At 48.5% G+C, this 19,023-nt stretch overlaps 4 protein-coding genes across 5 annotated transcripts; 1 reads left to right on the top strand and 3 right to left on the bottom strand.

Annotated features, from left to right (window-relative positions):
- Window positions 1–1,409: 1,409 nt before the first annotated feature.
- On the bottom strand, window positions 1,410–4,526 carry LOC308127999 (VPS9 domain-containing protein 1-like; the record flags this gene model as incomplete). Its single annotated transcript, XM_080493673.1, is given in 6 exon segments — window positions 1,410–1,521; window positions 2,494–2,632; window positions 2,699–2,819; window positions 2,821–2,855; window positions 3,219–3,291; window positions 4,416–4,526. Coding segments are annotated over 6 exon segments (573 nt in total), but the record flags the coding sequence as incomplete, so codon positions are not given.
- Window positions 4,527–4,816: 290 nt separating this feature from the next.
- On the bottom strand, window positions 4,817–8,021 carry LOC308128000 (C-C motif chemokine 4-like). The gene is made up of 3 exons (XM_080493674.1): window positions 7,794–8,021; window positions 7,594–7,720; window positions 4,817–5,623 (listed from the first exon to the last, which is right to left on the bottom strand). Exons 1-3 carry the CDS (start codon window positions 7,855–7,857, stop codon window positions 5,521–5,523), a joined length of 294 nt encoding a protein of 97 aa, XP_080349800.1. The 5' UTR covers window positions 7,858–8,021; the 3' UTR covers window positions 4,817–5,520.
- A 2,891-nt stretch (window positions 8,022–10,912) lies between these two features.
- znf276 (zinc finger protein 276) lies at window positions 10,913–15,881 on the top strand. Of its 2 annotated transcripts, none has more exons than XM_080493671.1 (12): window positions 10,913–11,040; window positions 11,736–11,934; window positions 12,528–12,822; window positions 12,898–12,959; window positions 13,255–13,605; window positions 13,911–13,992; window positions 14,068–14,151; window positions 14,243–14,347; window positions 14,581–14,656; window positions 14,747–14,864; window positions 14,990–15,089; window positions 15,180–15,881. In XM_080493671.1, exons 2-12 carry the CDS (start codon window positions 11,742–11,744, stop codon window positions 15,436–15,438), a joined length of 1,725 nt encoding a protein of 574 aa, XP_080349797.1. In that variant the 5' UTR covers window positions 10,913–11,040; window positions 11,736–11,741; the 3' UTR covers window positions 15,439–15,881. The 2 variants fall into 2 exon arrangements, with proteins under 2 accessions (XP_080349797.1, XP_080349798.1); XM_080493672.1 differs by having other exon boundaries at window positions 15,202–15,880.
- Window positions 15,882–16,404: 523 nt separating this feature from the next.
- LOC308127997 (Fanconi anemia group A protein-like) lies at window positions 16,405–18,578 on the bottom strand (the record flags this gene model as incomplete). Its single annotated transcript, XM_080493670.1, has 8 exons — window positions 16,405–16,600; window positions 16,780–16,878; window positions 16,949–17,099; window positions 17,328–17,403; window positions 17,793–17,886; window positions 18,054–18,116; window positions 18,189–18,345; window positions 18,466–18,578. Coding segments are annotated over 8 exons (846 nt in total), but the record flags the coding sequence as incomplete, so codon positions are not given.
- Window positions 18,579–19,023: the final 445 nt, after the last annotated feature.

Here is a 19,023-nt window from a genome sequence, read left to right as displayed (position 1 = left end):
AGACAGAGAGAGAGAGAGAGAGCGAAGAGAGAGAGAGAGAGGGAGAGAGAGGGAGAGTGATAGAGAGCGAGAGACAGAGAGACAGAGAGAGAGAGAGAGGAGAGAGAGAGAGAGAGATAGAGAGCGAGAGGGACGAGAGGGAGAGAGACAGAGAGAGAGAGAGAGAGAGAGAGAGCGAGAGGGAGAGAGAGACAGAGAGAGAGAGAGAGAGAGAGAGCGAGAGAGAGAGAGGAGAGAGAGACAGAGAGAGAGAGAGAGAGAGAGAGAGAGAGAGAGAGGGAGAGAGACAGAGAGAGAGAGAGGGAGAGAGACAGAGAGAGAGAGAGAGGGAGAGAGACAGAGAGGAGAGCGAGAGGGAGAGAGACAGAGAGAGAGAGAGGGAGAGAGAGAGAGAGAGAGATAGAGAGCGAGAGGGGAGAGAGGGAGAGAGACAGAGAGAGAGAGAGAGAGAGAGAGAGAGAGAGAGAGCGAGAGGGAGAGAGAGACAGAGAGAGAGAGAGAGAGAGAGAGAGAGGTGGAGAGAGAGAGAGAGAGAGATAGAGAGAGCGAGAGGAGAGAGAGAGGACAGAGAGAGAGAGAGAGGAGATAGAGAGAGAGAGGGACAGAGAGAGAGAGGGAGCGAGAGAGAGAGAGAGACATATTCATAAGTAAATAAATAAAATTACAACTGGCACTCAGTAAAGTTGGTCAAATACATAAATACAAACCAATAAACAATCCAGAGCTATCTCGGTAGAGGCAGACCTTCACCCAACGCCACATTTGTTTGCAGAACCGAGTTAGCATCACTAGCATGTTAGCCGTTAGCTCATATCGATGCTAACTAGCCTGTCAGGTAGCTCCTTCACTGTGAAACACCGAGCGTCTCCATGGCAACAGACGCTGATCTCCTTTGACCTCCATGAGGAGCCTCTCCTCTGCTTTGTATGGAAACAGTTTGCAGTCGTTCTTTGGGATTTATGCAGAAACATTTAGTCGTTAACCGTCCCAGAATCTGATAGAATGAAGACAAATCGTCCCTGAAGGTTTCACGGAATTCAGGTGAGACATTTTTGTGAAATGTGAAAAATACAAAGAAAACAGGTTTTCATGTTTATCCTGGTTTGTTCTGAACAGTTAATAAAATATGGCGTTAAGATAGAGAAAAATGGTTTAAAGTAAAAACAAAGTTTAAACGACACTTCTGTCTCGCTTATATTGACTGTCAAAATAAAAGCACCAAGTCGGATTGTTATTATATTGACTGTCAAAATAAAAGCACCAAGTCGGATTGTTATTATGGTGACTGTCAAAATAAAAGCACCAAGTCCAGGAGGATATGGACTGGGAGTCGTGACGCCACGGAGGCCACTCTGTTCTGATTGGCTCTACTGAGCATGTGCAGAAGATGCTAACGTAGCGCGGCTCACCAGCGACGTCTTCTGATAGGCCTGACCCGGCGGCAGCCTGGCCAGACGAGCTTCGTAGTTGGCTTTGAGCTTCTGGTTCTGGCGCGAGGCTTCCTGGATGGGCGTCAGCTCCCTGGAGGGACCAGAGCAGGTTCCACTGAGCGACACAGACCAAACTGTCGGTGCACCTGATAGCGTCACAAGCTAATGCTTATGGCCGCCCAGAAACATCGTCTTTAGAACCACGAAACCAAAAATGCTTCATGTGACACATGAAGAGTATTTATGAGAAGAAAACTAATCAACACAACATTTGGACCATTTTTTCACGGTGGAGGAATAAAATCCAACCTTTTTGACGCGTCCGACACGTTTCCTTCCTGGTTGTTAGTGTAGAAAAATAAGAGTTGCTCAGCAGTAGAGAGGATCCGGGGGTCAGCACAGCCTGAAGCCAACCGCCACAGATGGAAATGTTCACATTCTTCAGTTCCTGGAAACGAGTTGGATGTTTTGTTGAACTCCTGCGACGTCAGGAAGTGGAGGACGTGAGCCACCGAGCGTCATGAACCCAGACGAGCGTTTTTAGATGCTTTACTTTGTCCTCGGTTCACACGACGACGTTCCAAGTGGAAATGCATCGTTTGCATCTATTCGTTTCAGATATATTTCACCTTCATACTGCAGAGTTTTGGAAATGATGTTCGTTTCCACGGAAACGGCAGTAATGCAGAAATCCCGTAGTTAACATGCCAGGCCACGAGTTGGCGCTGTTGGTTGTTTTGGTAATAAAACACACACAAAACTAGAACTACACACGGTAGAGCGCAGAGCTTCACCACCGTCACCATGGAAACCAAAAGATTAGAAGGTCACTGATCCACCAGTCCTGGTCGATTGAATTACTTCATGTTATCACTGTTTGACACTGATGTACACACATTTTACCATTTCTGTGTGACCCCCCCCCCCCCCCCCCCCCCCCCCCCCGACCTTTGACCTCCAACCTCTAACCAGGATGATGACGTCACTGCGTCATGTGACCTATCAGAGGACAGGAATTAAAACGGAACATTGTGACCTCTGCTCGGCTCGGCGTTGCTCTTACTTCCTGCTGCTGTCTTGTGACGTGACGATCTGCATTCTCTGGAAGACTTCAGGAGGCAGGAAGGGCGACGGCCCTCCGCCGCCGTCCCACGACCCCCTGCGGTGTCCGGCTGTCGGGCTGATGAGCGCCTGATCGGGAGCTGCAGGGACGAACCGGTTAACAAGCAGCGAGCGAGGGAGGCTTGAGATGACAGGAGGGTGTTCACCTGTGTCTGCAGGGGGGCTCCGGGGCTCCGCCCCACCGGAGGAGGGAGGGGGCGGGGCCGGCGGGTTCAGGCGCTTCCCTATGAAAGACTTGGCTCGATCCAGACATTGTTCGGCCAGCCTCCAGCATGCGCTCCTCCTCCACCGCCACCGTCTCGTCTGCAGACACACAGGAACAGGAAGCACCAACAGCCGCCGGAGTCGGGATTCAACACGTTCAAGCGTGGAGAAGTGAAGAGGAAGTTGTGTTGTTGTTCTGTTTGTTATTAATATCATGTTGATCTTTTAAAAAAAAAATGGATGGCCTTCCGAACAATCTTTTCTATGACTTATATTATATTAACTGTTTCACACAGTCTTTCATAAAGATTTTATTTGTTAACTTGTTAGTCATTTTTCTCCAAATGTATGTTTCACAAACTTCTCTCTGCCACCATGACGCCTCATTTTATCCTTCACAGTTAAAATCCAAGAGGCTTTTATTTACACCAACAGGACCTACGTCAGTGGAGAAGTACTTACGTTGTGACGCCGCCTCCTCCAGCAGAGTGTGCGATATGTAACTGATGGTTCGGAGATATTCACAGTAAGCTTCCTGCAGAAACAACAAATACCAGCTCATTATCTATTATTGTAGTAAATAACACTATATACCCACAGAGGGTTTTTTTCACAGAAGATATTTTTTCTCCACATTAGAACAACGCAACGATAAAGTTAAACTTATTCGCATTTTGCTCCCAGTCTTTTCTCCATGCGGTAAAATTAAAATTAGGATTAAAAATGAAAAACTTCCCAGTTGGATAAAAAATGAAACAAAACAAAAAAAAGACTAAAAATGTTGGTTAATTTCAGTTTTACACAATAATTTGATCGTTTTAACCATTTTTTAAGTTCTAAGGTGTGAGTTTAAAATAAGAGTCAACCGTGTTTTAAATCTTTAATAAAATCATGAGGGAAACGAGTCGATGCACCAGGAAGTAAATTCAACAAAGTTCTGTGGATACACATTTAATTAATTTAATTTAATTAGCCTCTGTACTTTTTATTCTTCTTATTGTTAGTATCAATATTATTGACATTAATAATATTATCCAGTTAATTAGAGCGGGACTCGAACCAGAGACTCTGAACCAGCCCGTTACTATGGTTACTACAGACTATGCAGATGGACCAAACCAAAGGGCTCAAGGAAACAGGGGGAGTCAGATTATCAATCAGACCTGGATACGAACATAAACATGTTTACATAATTAAAACGTTCAAATATGTAAATAACCAATAAGGGAAAATACATTAAAACAGTTATCCAACATGAGAAATGAGAACCAGCTTCTCAAAGTAAATGGACTCAACGCATCCGGACACTGTCAGGATGAGAGGTATGTCCTGTTTACGGTCACTTAAACGTCGGAATCAAACCACTCTCAGGTATTTACAGACTACAAAACCTCCTTTTTCTTTTAATGCAGCTATGCTGCGTGGAACCGCGGAGTAATGACACCAGCTGTACGGCAGGATGTGTCACAGAAAGCGAAAATACTTTAAAACCCGTCGGGTTAATTTGAACGTCCTGCAGCCGTGAACGCAGCAGGTGTGTTTCCTGTCAGGACTCGAGCGCTCGAGCTCCGGCGGCTGACAGCCTCCGCCCCCTCGGTCTGTTTACATCCCGGTAGACCCGTTAGCTGGCGGCCCCCCTGGAGCCCCGCGGCCCGGTACCTTGTGTCTGTTCCCTCCGTCCAGCTGAATGGCTGTTTTGGCCATTTTCATGGCGTTTTGCAGCGGCTTCAGCCCGCCGTCGGCTGCTGCCATGACCAGTCCGGATCCTTCCCCGAGATCCTCCTGCTTCTTCTTCTCCTGGTGGTCGGTGGGTTGGCTGAGCTGAACACTGCCCCCTGCTGGCCCCTGCTGCCCACCACTGCCCCCTACTGGCTCCTGCTGCCCACCACTGCCCCCTACTGGCTCCTGCTGCCCACCACTGCCCCCTGCTGGCCCCTGCTGCCCACCACTGCCCTCCAGTCATCGGGGAAAGACAATTGTATTTTTTTTATGCACACACACACACACACACACACACACACACACACACACACACACAGAGAGAGTTAAAACTACAAAATAAGTCAAGAGTTTCATTGTTTTATTGTAAGCTTTTATTTTTTTGTAAATATCACAATCAGTTTTTACAAAGTAGGAAAAAATCCAAAAGAGAAATTTGAGAAAAACTAAGAAGGAAAATCCCAAAGACCAAATAACTGAATGATATTGTTTGTAAAGAAGTAAATTCCTTTTATTTTCTCCTGTTTGTGAGCTTCCTGTTTCCACAGTGACGAGGTGAAGCGTCACACAGACTCCACTGCAGTGACCACACGTCTAATTCTAACGTGTGTTTTAGTCTCAGTCCTTTCTAATCCTGCTGGAAGAACATGAAACACTGCAACGTTATGAAGAGGATATTAGAAAGAAAAGAAAAGATATAAAACATAGTACCAGCTTTCAAATTGAAAAAAGAAACCCCTCATATCTCATTAAACTCTAACCCTACTAATGAAGTGGATTACTGAATATTTTATAGAAATATAGATTATCTCAAGGCGCCAAGAAAACCAAACAGACATTTGATCAAATATATTCCGACACAGAAACACGGTCGTTTCTCAATCTGTGGCCCAGGACCCCTTCAGGGAGCAGCAGGGGTTACCCAGGTATTGCCTGCTCCAAATAGGATTTGTGTCTGTTAAACATGGACACACCCGTCCGTCCATGTTTGGGTCAATCAGAGAGCAGAGAAGACGTCCAGGGGTCTGTGTTGAGACGTCCAGTCTCACTGTGTGCTGCCTTCATGGCCGTGATGTTGGTTGAAGACCTCCTGGGCCCAGGGGAAACGCTGACTGTAGCAGATCTCACGTCCTCTCACCGTCTTCACTCTGCCAAACGTGAGAACACAACGCCGGGTTCACACTCGTCTCCCGTAGTTCGTCCTGCGTGTTTCCGTGTTCAGGCGAAGGTCCTTCAGCTTTTGGAACGATTCAGTTTATTCAGGTCAGATTAGAGACGGCGGACAGCGTCGGCCTGTTTGTCCTCACCAGCTGCTGTCCTCTGCAACATCCTGTCCTCCATCATCAACACTTTAACTCTCTGTCATGTTTACACACCAAAACCTGCAACTTTATCTGGAATCATTATATTATGAAATAATCCCTCCCTCCCTCCCTCCATCCCTCCATTCATCCCTCTTATCTGTTTCCAGGTGGTGGAGGTGTCAGTCTGAGCACCGTCACCCAGACCACATTGCACCATTAAGAACCTTCCTGCAGGTGGAGAGCCCACAGGAAGGTGGAGAGCCCTCAGGAAGGTGGAGAGCCCTCAGGAAGATGGAGAGCCCTCAGGAAGGTGGAGAGAGCCCACAGGAAGGTGGAGAGCCCTCAGGAAGGTGGAGAGCCCACAGGAAGGTGGAGAGAGCCCACAGGAAGGTGGAGAGCCCTCAGGAAGGTGGAGAGCCCTCAGGAAGGTGGAGAGCCCACAGGAAGGTGGAGAGAGCCCACAGGAAGGTGGAGAGCCCTCAGGAAGGTGGAGAGCCCTCAGGAAGGTGGAGAGCCCTCAGGAAGGTGGAGAGCCCACAGGAAGGTGGAGAGCCCTCAGGAAGGTGGAGAGCCCACAGGAAGGTGGAGAGCCCACAGGGAGGTGGAGAGCCCTCAGGAAGGTGGAGAGCCCACAGGAAGGTGGAGAGCCCACAGGAAGGTGGAGAGCCCTCAGGAAGGTGGAGAGCCCTCAGGAAGGTGGAGAGCCCACAGGAAGGTGGAGAGAGCCCACAGGAAGGTGGAGAGCCCACAGGGAGGTGGAGAGCCCTCAGGAAGGTGGAGAGCCCTCAGGAAGGTGGAGAGCCCACAGGAAGGTGGAGAGCCCTCAGGAAGGTGGAGAGCCCACAGGAAGGTGGAGAGCCCACAGGGAGGTGGAGAGCCCTCAGGAAGGTGGAGAGCCCACAGGAAGGTGGAGAGCCCTCAGGAAGGTGGAGAGCCCACAGGAAGGTGGAGAGCCCACAGGAAGGTGGAGAGCCCACAGGGAGGTGGAGAGCCCTCAGGAAGGTGGAGAGCCCACAGGGAGGTGGCGCCAGGCGTGGGACATGAACCCTCTACCTTGAGATTGTTAGTCTCATGCTCTACCAGCTGAACTAGCCGGGGGTTATGAAATAATAATAATATAATAATCATAAAAATTATCTTCCTCCTCTAACATTCAGATTATAGAGCATCTTCCTCCTCTAACATTCAGATTATAGAGCATCTTCCTCCTCTAACACCAGATTATAGAGCATCTCCCTCCTCTAACATCAGATTATAGAGCATCTTCCTCCTCTAACACCAGATTATAGAGCATATTCCTCCTCTAACATCCAGATTATAGAGCATCTTCCTCCTCTAACACCAGATTATAGAGCATCTCCCTCCTCTAACATCCAGATTATAGAGCATCTTCCTCCTCTATCACCAGATTATAGAGCACATTCCTCCCCTAACACCAGATTATAGAGCATCTTCCTCCTCTAACATCCAGATTATAGAGCATCTTCCTCCTCTAACACCAGATTATAGAGCATCTTCCTCCTCTAACATCAGATTACAGAGCATCTTCCTCCTCTAACATCAGATTACAGAGCATCTTCCTCCTCTAACATCAGATTATAGAGCACCTTCCTCATCTAACACCAGATTATAGAGCATCTTCCTCCTCTAACATCAGATTACAGAGCATCTTCCTCCTCTAACACCAGATTATAGAGCATCTTCCTCCTCTAACACCAGATTATAGAGCATCTTCCTCCTGATTTGATCTGTTTGGTCAGTCTGCAGTGGTTCCATCCAACATGTAATAATCCCAATAAAAGAAGCTGACTCACATGAATGCGGCCGTCCTGCAGGACCTGTGGCTGCTCTGGATTCCAGCGACGACTCTGCGGGGTAACTCTTGATCGTACATCTTGAAGCAGCAGTTTCCAGGAGCGGCGCTGAGCCTCGTCCCGTGAGCTGTGAGGAGAGAGGACAGAGTCAGAGACGAGGAGGACAATGTGAGGCGTCGGGGTGGAAGGGGCAGACTCACGCAGGGCCTCGGGGCAGCAGGGCCACAGCAGCAGCAGCAGCAGGGTGAAGCAGCTGGTCTTCATGATGCCTAGAGGAGGTGGAGGAGGAGGAGGAGGAGGAAGATGCTCCTCTGAGCTTCTGACTCCAGTTTAAATCCTCTCAGTTGCGGAAGTGAAACGTTTCTCGTGTCACCCTTTCCATCCACGGCTAAAGTTGAGTTTCCCTTCAGCCGTCCTCTGAGAAGAAGAAGGAGGTGAAGGAGCTGAAGCTGATAACCATCATCACCTCCACCACAGAGGAAACAGGCAGCATCACCCGGCCCTTATCTGATCTGCAGCTCGCAGACGTTTCCTCACAATCGTCTTCGTCAAATCCTGCTAAACCCACGTTTAGAGTAAGAAGAGTTCATTTAATATGATCAGCTTTATTTAAATACAAAACAGGCAAACAGAAGAGAAGCAGCTTGACATTCAGGGGACGTCTGAGGCGTCTGTCTCCGTCTGTCTCCGTCTGTCTCCGTCTGTCTCCGTCTGTCTCCGTCTGTCTCCGTCTGTCTCCGTCTGTCTCCGTCTGTCTCCGTCCACTTTGAGTCTGTGACGCTCACGTTTAATGAGGAGCTCAACAAAGAGAAGCAGCTTCTCTCAAACTCTCCATGAGAGGCCAGACGGCCGGGGAAACGGTCTCCACCTGTTGGCTTCAAATAGATTTTAATGTTTTTAGTTAGAAAAAGCAAACGTCCTGACAGAAAGCCCTGAGGGACACCGTTTCCTTAGAATAGCAACCCTGGCTCAGGGGAAGACATTTGATGTCTTCATGTCCCAGAAGGTTCAGCTGGAACCTCCCAGCATGATCTAGGGTGGAGCGACGGTGGAGCGACGGCGGAGCGACGGCGGCCATCGGGCAGCACCGCCATCGCTCCTCGCCTTCACTCCCCTTTGTCACTTGAGGATTTGACGGCAGTGCTTTAGAGGACCGTGTCTGGCGTGTCGCTGTGGTCCTTTACTTTTCCACGTCATCATATTTCCAACCTTGTGGCTGCAGGAGGTTCAGACGGCCCCTCCTGCCTCCGATCTATAGGTGTTGGAATAAAAGTGTATATAATTTATCCCGTGCTGTATTTCCACATTCTTGCACTATGATGAGTGCAGGGGTGTTGTTGCAACGATAATCTTTATGCCTTGCAGATGATAATCCTCTGAAACTGAGAAGACAGTTTTGTGAAAACCGGCAAAGAGCGGTTTCACAAAAGAACAACGTGTTCCAGCACTGGAGTCCAAGCTGACCTCGACGGAGCGATGGTTCCGTTCACCTCCTCCCTCCTCTGCTCACTGATCGCTGTAGAAATATAAACACCTGCTGCAACCCCAATAAAAAGAGAGGAGACGGAGGAGAGTTTTCAGAGCGGAGTGGAGATTGTACCTGAAACTCTCTGTCCGTTCTCCTCGCGAGTAAGACCTGAAACTGGACTTGGTGTGTGTTCTTCCTTGCAGATTAATAAGTGTGCAGAGGATAAACAATAGGACGGATTAATAAACAGGAGAATGACTGAAACTCCTCCTGCTGGAGGTTCCAGCTTCAGGCGCCACGTATCAGTGGTGAACGTCTCGGGTCCATAACGCGGAGGCCCACCGGCTCACCGGGAGAAAACTGATCCAACACAAACATCCCGACTGACTGGGTTGTGCTTTTATTCATTTTCTATTGATTTGTCTCCTCAGTCGACTTTACATTTGATCCTTGACATTTCATTCTGGCTGAACGTTCAGAGGTCGACTGTGGGACGCCTTCATTTGCATATAGAAAGAAAATGTCTGACATTTAAAGGTCGTTTGTATAATTTGTCTGAGATTAGAGATTAGAACATTCTGTACGTCTGAGCTTCAGTAGGTCAGATTGAGGACGGACGCTGATCTGGAGAAATGCTTGGATTATAAATCTGCTCAGAATATGTTTTTGTTTTCTCTTTTGTCCAGATTAGACGCAGATTCTGGCCCAAATAATGATCCTGTAACTAAACCCAGAAGAGGTTTCAGTCTGCGGGTGACGTCGCTTCACTTTTAAATATTTTCCGTCTGAGTACTTCTACGTATTGAAGCTTTCGTTCGTGTACTTTTATAAACCCAGAACCTCGACGAGCAGCTTCCTGCGGGTGGACTTGGTCTCTTCACCACCATGACTCAGCTTCCTCTCGTCATGTGAACCATGCGGCAGCACGATGCTGCTGATCTTATCACACTGATCCAAATCTGTTCCATGCATCTGCAGATGCATCGTTTGCCCCTGATTCTTATCTGTCGTCAACAGGTTCTGTCTGGCCACCAGAACCAGAACTGCTCCGTCTGAGGAGAACCGAACATCTGACCTGCTGCCGTTCCGTCTCATGTTAAACTCAAACTGTTTGAAGGGGAATGAAGGTTTTGGGGGGTTAAAAGCTGAAGTTAAAGCTGATTAAAGAATGATAATAAAGAAAGACAGAGACCATGAACAGCTGTAAGACATTACACACAATCCTTCTCTGGTCTTTTCCATCGAACTGGGATGAGATTAACTGGATGGGATTACAGCTCACATTTACATTGATTTGTCATTTTACATTTGGAAATATAGTTTCTTCATTTAATTCAATGATGATGAGAGAAAAGGAATATTATGATTCATGTTATTGTTATATTATGTTCTTTAAATCGTTCTTGTTCTTTAGTTTTTGGGGGTTTGTGTTTGGAAGTTGCACAAATTCTAGGTTTCTAGAATTGATAGGATAATTATGAATACGAATTGATAGGATGGTCATGAATTGGCCACTGGCTTATTTTGACCACGTTTAATCGAATTATAATCTTTCCAATTAGAATTGTTTTGTCATAATTCAGTTTACATTGGTCATCATTTAAGAAATGTGATTATTTTGTTATACTTTGCAGTTCAACTTTACTGTTCACATATCTACGTTTTTAAATAAAGAAAATAAAGCGACAGATTGTTTTATTATTGTATCTGCATTATATGATTCTAAACTGTTAAAACAAATTCTGAATGTATTAACTTGATTTTCTTTCATTTCCCTGCTCCATGGTGTCGTTTCTCCTCCGGCCGTCAGGGGGCGCGCAGTTCCGTTTCCTGTGGTTCGTGCGCCAGGTTTCACTTCCGGGATGTTGACCCCGGGCCGCAGCACTGGAGACTTCAGCTCACTCTCACCACGGATTAAATAATCTTTAAAGGCAGAAAACAACATGTTTCCCCGGGTTTAGGACCTGCACTCACTCCCGGTGAGTTGTGCGTCGTCCCCGCGTTCATTTCATCTTCATTGTTTACGTTTTATGACGCGATAACGCAAAGCTGTAGTAGCTAAGCGGCTAATGTTAGCGCCGTGAGTCTCAGATTGTAAACAAACAATCAAAACGTTTGTTTGTTTGTTTACGGTCACACAAACTGGCCTCAACGTTAAAAGTTTGAGTATAATTTCATCTTAGTTTTTCATACTTTCAGCTTTCTGCTTCTAATGTTTACAGTTAATTAAAATAAATAATTAAAGCTATATTTGAGATTGGAACATCTGAGCTCATTTGGATGTAATTATATTTTTTATATAATTTTCTTAACATCCAATATAAAAATGTAAACATGGTTTATTATTATTAAAGCTCATGAGTCAGTTTAATATCACACAATCTGCAGGTGGTGGTTGCTTCAGCCAATGAAAGCAGAAAAACTGTTGGCAAAGTTAGATACTGAGTTTAGGTTGTTTCAAGACTTGTGAAAAGTCACCCTAACACCCTAACTTCATCCATCTCCGATAGCACTTAATCTTGATGAGTTCGCAGGACCTGGAGCCAATCCCAGCTGACTGTGGGCGACGGCTGGATGCATCCTGGACAAGACGCCAGTCCATCACACACAGACACACAGACACACAACACATTCACTCACAGTCACACTCAGGGACGGTTCTGTTGTTTTTTAGATCAGCATGAAAAAGAGAAGCAGACGTCCTCGCCTCACAGGCAGGACGGCAGCAGCGGCAGCAGCCAGCGAGGAGAAGAAAGGAAGCAGAGGCCGTCCTCGGAAGACAGTCGCCCTCGCCACTGACGGTTTCTATGGCGGCGAAGCTGCAAAATTCGAGGGCATAGAGAAACATGTGGAGGGAACGTTGCGGTCGTCAGGTGAGAGGTTCGGTCGTGAAGCAACACAGGCAGATCTTGTGTTTAGGATTTAGATGGAAATGTCTTCATAAATCCAAACTCACATTAGTTCCTGCCTAATCTAAAGAGTTTATCTCTTTACCTCAGATGCTTCACGACATGGCCTCTTCTTTCTGCTCAGATCCACTTCCACTGAAGCTTTCATGTCATTTTATAGGAAAATGTGACCAGAGAATGAATGAATTTCTCGATTTCATTAGTTTCTTAAAATCACAGTAAGGGATGTGCCGATACTACTATTTTAAAGCACAAGTAGAAGTACTAACCTTTAGCTACTTGTGGATACCAGTACTTATTAAATGCCATTACAGTGACTAAAAAGCGCCTATGTGTTGACATTAACATAAACTACCATCATTTGACGTAATGGAGCTGATGGAGGCGACGTTGCTCCTGCTCTCGTCTACCTGCTGGATGATGTCACTTAATATCCACCTGGTTGTATCGAGGTGCTTTTACTAGTATCAGACCTGATATCGATGCATTCTTAATTCACAGTAGCAGTACTTTGTGTAAATACGAGTGAAAACTAAAACCCGTGTGGTTTCCTGCAGGCAGACTGTCGACGGCCATGTGTCGGCTCTGCCACGGGAAGTTCTCCCCCCGCAGCCTCCGCCACGCCTTCGTCAAGTGGCCCAGAGACTCGGCGGCGCCGACCGAGAACCCGCCGCTGCTCTTCCACTCGGACTTCCAGCGGCTGGTGGGCGTGCCACTGGACCGGGACCCCCGCCTCTCCGACTTCATCTGCAAGAAGTGCCACGCCAAGTTCTACAAGTGCCACAGCGTCCTGCTGCACTTCCTGCAGAGGGTCAACCTGCCGCCCGCCGGGGCCCCGGGGCCCAAAACCCAGTGAGCCACTGAAGGAGGAGGACAGAGTCAGCGTAGGAACATGTGATGACAATCTGCTGGTTGTGTGTTTTCCAGGAGGAATGTGAAGCGTCCTGAAACCTCCGAGAACCACAGCCCAGCAGGTCTTGGGGCTCCTGGTATTTATATTATATCCACCTTTTATATCACCTGTTTATTCCTCCCACTGTATCCAGGCCCAGGAGGTGGAACTATGACTGAATTGATCGACTTCTGATTTAGAAGTGAAACGTTTTGATAACATTTAATAAATCATTGAAGTCAATCTGATCTTTTTAAAAACTTCCCAACATCTGCAGTGTGTACAAGCCTCCTAGGCAACAATAAAGGGTTAATACCGGCATTGTGTGTTGCCTGGCAACCGACCTACCGCTCGGCTAAAGTATTAAATCGTTAATGCTACGTGTGTTTCAGCTCCTTCGTCCTTCACCTCCGATCCAAAGTGCCTCCACAGTCTGGTGCTGTGGGTTCACCAGCACGCAGAGGCCTGCCACTCCTGCCCCGACCTCAAGGAGGTGCTGGAGGGTCAGTGCTGGGGGGCCGTCCGGGCCGTGTGGGGCTGCGTGGACGGTCACAGTTACACCATGGACACTCGCTATGCCGCCGCCTCCAACATCAGCGTGAACTTGGGCAGGACGGCCATGATGGGGAGCAGCAACGGGGAGGGAGCTCTGTCAGAGGAGGAGCAGGAGGAGGGGCAGCCCTCAGCGGGGGGTCCTGCAGCCGCGGCACAAAGCTCACTGATGGAAAACTGGAGAGCCGAAGGTGAGAGGAGCACGAGCGACATCTTTGGTTTGGAGATTCTTTAAAATGAATGAGAACAACAAAAGTAAGACTAAATCATCTTCTACCAAAACAGTCAGGTTAAAATGAAGAAAGTTCTCATCGCTCCTCCTCGTGGTTCATAAGGACACTGTGGATGATATTATGTCTCTAAAAATCAAAAAGGATTATTTTTTATGTTCCAATCACACAGAAACTGTAATCACTCCTTCCTGTTTTGTCATCTGTTCAACTTGGTTTTTTTTATCCACTGAAAGCCACACTGCTCTGACATTGTTGTTTGTCAGATTTCTCTGTCCAGGAGGAGGCGCTGTCCCCGTCTCCAGCTCTGCTGGAGGAGCAGACGGCAGACAGCGACCTGTCGGACAGGTCGGCAAAGCTTCAGTCGATTCATGTTGGTCTGACTGAATGATCCAGTGAAGAGTTTCTCTCTGTGGGTTCCAGGGCGGCGTCTGAGGAGGAGTTTGACGGGAGCAGGAGAGGAGGCGCGCTGCAGGAGGAGGAGCTGTTTGAGCCGTACTCTGACAGGTGGGTGGTCCGGGTCCGGGTCCGGGTCCCGGTCCCGGTGGGGTCGTCAGAGTCTGAACCTGCAGTGAAAACGACCTCGTCTCCTCCTCAGAGTCTCCAGCAAGAGAAGATCCAGCGCCAAGACGGCCCAGGAGCCCAAAGTGAAGAAGAAACCAGGACCCAAACCAGGCTGGAAGAACAAGTTCAAACCCAAAGGGTGACTGACAGACACACACACACACACACACACACACACACACACACACACACACACACACACACACACACACACACACACACACACACACACACACACACACACACACACACACACACACACACACACACACACACACACACACACACACACACACACACACACACACACACACACACACACACACACACACACACACACAGTCAGATTACTGACAGCTGATGTGTTTTCAGAGAGGAACTCCCAAACATCTACAAGTGTCCGTATCAGGGCTGCACGGCGGTTTACAGAGCTCCTGATGGTCTGAAGGTCAGAAATCCAGAGACACGTCATGAGTGGTCATCCAGTGTGTGTGTGTGTGTGTGTGAGACACTCGTGATGTGTGTGTGTCCTCCTCAGAAACACATCAAGGAGCATCACGAGGAGGTGAGGGAGCGGCCCTGCCCTCATCCCGGCTGCAACAAGGTGTTCATGATCGACCGTTACCTGCAGAGGCACGTCAAGCTCATACACACTGGTGGGCTGGCACACTTCCTGTTTCACACTAGCATAGCAATTTAGCATTCCTAGGCTAGTAACTAGCATTCTGAGGTCAGCAGCAGGTGTTCATTTTGCGTCTCAGAGCAATGTCTGTCATTCCAGAGGAGAGAAACTACATCTGTGATCAGTGCGGCCAAACGTTCAAGCAGAGGAAACACCTGTCGGTGCACCAGATGAGGCACTCGGGGGCCAAACCGCTGCAGTGAGTACCGTATCAATCAGTTTGGCTGAGCAGGCGGTTGCCATAGCGATTGGCGTGGGGATGAGCTGTGTGTACTTGCCCCCCTCTCAGATGTGAGGTGTGTGGTTTCCAGTGCCGCCAGCGAGCGTCCCTCAAGTACCACATGACCAAGCACAAGGCCGAGGCCGACCTGGAGTTCGAGTGCCTGATGTGCAGGAAGCGCTTCGAGAAGGCGCACAACCTCAACGTGCACATGTCCATGGTGCACCCGCTGACACAGACCGAGGTGCAGCGAGGCGGCGACCCGCCGCCCGCTGCCTCCACGACGTACTCCGACCTGCACGGCGTCCAGCAGGAGCAGGACAGATGACGACTGCAGGAGGCCACAGACTGTCCACCAACAGCAGCACTACCCTTCTCCGCCACTTCCCCTCAAACGAGGCCCTGTTACAAATGTCGTGACTCAAATATCCTGCGGACGTCGTCTCGTGCTGAAAGACTTAGTTATAAACTCATCAAATATTTTCATTCCTGGAAATAAATCCGAGGCAGCAACTCTGAGGATGAACTGAGAGGAACCGTGGCTGGTTTTAACCCAGTCAGGAGGACGCCGATCCACAGCTGTTCTACAGGAACGACGAGACGAGACGAGGCGAGACGAGGCGAGACGAGACGAGACGAGGCGAGACGAGACGAGACGAGGCTCCTGTGCTGGAGAGCGTCAGAGAGCAGTGCAGACTAAAGTGTGCTACAAGAGATGTAAATGTTCAGTTACAGCTGCAGTTCCTGGGAAATAAAATCTGCAGCCGTTCAACCCGAGTCCTGTGTTTACTGAGCCAGGACACTGAAGGAGTGTCGAAGAAAACCATTGCTTAGTTTTTTAGTTTCCTGTTTCCACTTGTGATTTTGTCTCGGTTCAGCCTCCAGACGGATCAGGACACATGGAAGGACGTTTAGTTACATTGGGCGTAGATTACAAAAGGCTGCTCCACCTCAACTTGGGCCTCCTGGAATGTCTGTTTACACAACAGCAGCTGCTGGAGCCACTGAAAATGCAACTTTTTGAAAATGGCTCCCAAAGTGGTACTTTTCAAAAACGCTCCGACTCCGTCTCCATGGAAACGAGGGGGAAATACAACTTCTCAAAAACACAACCATAGTAACCACTTCTGCACATGTTCAGGAGATGGACTATAAGAACGTTTCCCCTCAGGACTCCCAGTCCAGATTTGAGTTTATCTTTAATAAATATCACAGATATTGAATAGTTTTTCCTCTTTTTAATAGTAAATATACACGGGTTACCCCCAGAAAGAACTTTCACACTGAGATGGAAGATTGAAATTTTTCGTCTGCTTTAATGTGTCCATGAGAGGTTTGATGTCGAGTTACAGGTTTCTTTGTGTGTGTGTGTGTGTGTGTGCTCATGATAACCTCGCTCACAGGAGGTCCATCTCTGGACTGTCGCAGTCCGACAGCACCGACAGCGCCGCCGCCACCTCCAGGTCCACGTCTGCACACTCGGCCTGCAGCTGGATGAGAAGGAGCCAAAACGTCACACTGAAAACCGGATTTCACCTCCAACAGCCTGAAACTTTACATTGTTTTTATAACAACTCCCATTTATCTGGATAGAACATCTCCAGGTGTGTGTGTGTGTGTGTGTGTGTGTGTGTGTGTGTGTGTGTGTGTGTGTGTGTGAGAGAGTTACCTGTCTGAGCTGGCTGGATGACAGAGCGTTGAGGGGCGACTGAGCGACGGCTCTCAGTAGAAACTGCTTGGTAAGTCTCAGGATCTGCATCGTCTCCACCTGGGAACAAGCCTCATGAGTCCGTGGCTTGGGGAGGTTTCCACGGTAACAGACACACAACAGGACTTACCTGCTGCTCGGGGGCGGGGCCACCCGTCGGCGGCGTGTCTCCATCCAGGAAGAGCTGCAGCGCCCTGATGTAACAGCTGACGGCGGCGTGAAGAAACCCCCTGGCTCTCAGGGCTCTCTGCTGCAGGTCTGAGGACTGCTGCAGCAGGAGGCTACACACACACACACACACACACACACACACACACACACACACACACACACACACACACACACACACACACACACACACACACACACACACACACACACACACACACACACACACACACACACACACACACACACACACACACACACACACACACACACACACACAGGTTTTCTAATTAAGTAGTAAAAATCCACCAATTAACTTTTTTAAAAAGCTCCAAACTCACCAGCAAAATGCCCAGGGCATGAGCCGTGTGAAGTCCTCTGTCGTCGCCATGGTAACTGGCTGATAGACGCTGTGCTCTGATTGTGGAACAATAGAAAACACGTGGTGAGCGGTGGAGTAAAGCAAAAGCTAATTTTTTGAGGTCCCGTTTCCACAACGATGCTGGGATCCACTGAAAACTCTCAGAAGAAGTAGGATAAAACATAAAACAACTTATCTGAAGTGCTGCTACTGCGCATGCATGGCTGTGGTTTCATTAGAAATACAACCAACAGCCCCCACTAGTGGTCAAACGTGAAAACTACATCGTTTTCAGTGTTTCTGTCGTTTCTACGGAAACGGACATTGTTTTCAAAATGTTGCTGTGAAAATGCAAAACCTTTCTTAGATGAAAACACAAAAGCAATGTGCTTCTATTTGAAACGTGGTTGAGGTGATGAGGAGAGTTGGAGGCAGAGCAAAGTACCGGCAGAGGTGAAGACCAGCAGCCAATCAGAGGAGTCCACCAGAGCGGCGAGCAGCTCCGTACACAGTCTGATCTCTGCTTCTTTGTTCCGATCCTGCAAAAACAACCACATTTAAACACAACCTGGAAGTAAAACTCAGAGTTTAGCACAAAAACTAAAAAAAATGGGTAATAAACCCAAAACACTGTTTGCTCACAATAAGCACCCGTACGGTTCTGCACTAGTTGTAACGCCACTTGATCGCGGTGCTGTTGAGTTACCTGAGGAAACAGCAGCGCTGACAGGAAGTCCTTCACACTCAGGAAGAAGAGGAAGACCAGCGCCTGGCAGCAGGAGCAGCTGTTAGCAGACGTAAGCAGTGATGACCTGATGACGCTCGAGTTGAGCTGACCGACCTGTTTGTGTTGGGCGACTCTGTCCAGGTGCAGTGACCTCAGAGCGGCGCTGCAGCTCCGCCTCTTCCCCTCGCCGCCCCTCAGGACTCGGTGCAGACTGGCGGCGAGCAGCAGAGGAGCAGCGGGAGGCGGTGGCAGCGGGTCTGCTGCCTCCAAACTGCACAGCAGATGGTTAGGGTTCATGAAGCGACACACCCTAACCCATTCAATTGACGACTGTGTGTGTGTGTGTGTGTGTGGGTGTGTGTGTGTGTGTGTGTGTGAGTGTGTGTGTTACCTGCAGGCCCACAACTGACAGTCAGTGATGAGCTGCAGCTGCTGCAGAGAATCTCCAACACACACACGACTGCACCAGGAGGACAGAACAGGAAGCAGAGCAGGCCAGTGACACTACACACACACACACACACACACACACACACACACACACACACACACACACACACACACACACACACACACACACACACACACACACAGTTTGAAGTCGCCATGGTTACATTGCTACATCAGGATAAATCATCAGTTCATCTGGCTTCAGACTGATGAAACACAGTGACAGTTTATATTTCACTGACTGAACCTCAAACACATTTTCTTTGGAGTTGGTCAAAAACAACAATTCAACCTACAGAGAGAGAGAGAGAGAGAGAGAGAGAGAGAGAGAGAGAGAGAGAGAGAGAGAGAGAGAGAGAGGGGGGGGGGGGGGGAGAGACAGAGAGAGGGGGGGGGGGAGAGACAGAGAGAGAGAGAGAGAGAGAGAGAGAGAGAGAGAGAGAGAGAGAGAGAGAGAGAGAGAGAGAGAGAGAGAGAGGGGGGGGGGGAGACAGAGAGA

This window comes from Lipophrys pholis (assembly GCF_963383615.2).
Source record: "Lipophrys pholis genome assembly, contig: SCAFFOLD_721, whole genome shotgun sequence".
NCBI classification, from domain to species: domain Eukaryota; kingdom Metazoa; phylum Chordata; class Actinopteri; order Blenniiformes; family Blenniidae; genus Lipophrys; species Lipophrys pholis.
The sequence above is the reverse complement of the archived record's forward strand: the minus strand, read 5'-3'. Positions and strand labels throughout refer to the sequence as shown.

Excerpts from the sequence above, each read along its gene's own strand:
- LOC308128000 (XM_080493674.1), bottom strand. The coding sequence starts at position 7,857 with ATGAAGACCAGCTGCTTCACCCTGCTGCTGCTGCTGCTGTGGCCCTGC. Across the intron at positions 7,721-7,793 it reads CTGCTGCCCCGAGGCCCTGC|CTCACGGGACGAGGCTCAGC; the intron begins GTGAGTCTGCCC and ends CTCTCCTCACAG. Across the intron at positions 5,624-7,593 it reads TGCAGGACGGCCGCATTCAT|AGTGAAGACGGTGAGAGGAC; the intron begins GTGAGTCAGCTT and ends CACGTTTGGCAG.
- znf276 (XM_080493671.1), top strand. The coding sequence starts at position 11,742 with ATGAAAAAGAGAAGCAGACGTCCTCGCCTCACAGGCAGGACGGCAGCA. Across the intron at positions 12,823-12,897 it reads GCCCCGGGGCCCAAAACCCA|GAGGAATGTGAAGCGTCCTG; the intron begins GTGAGCCACTGA and ends TGTGTTTTCCAG. Across the intron at positions 14,865-14,989 it reads CGTCAAGCTCATACACACTG|AGGAGAGAAACTACATCTGT; the intron begins GTGGGCTGGCAC and ends CTGTCATTCCAG.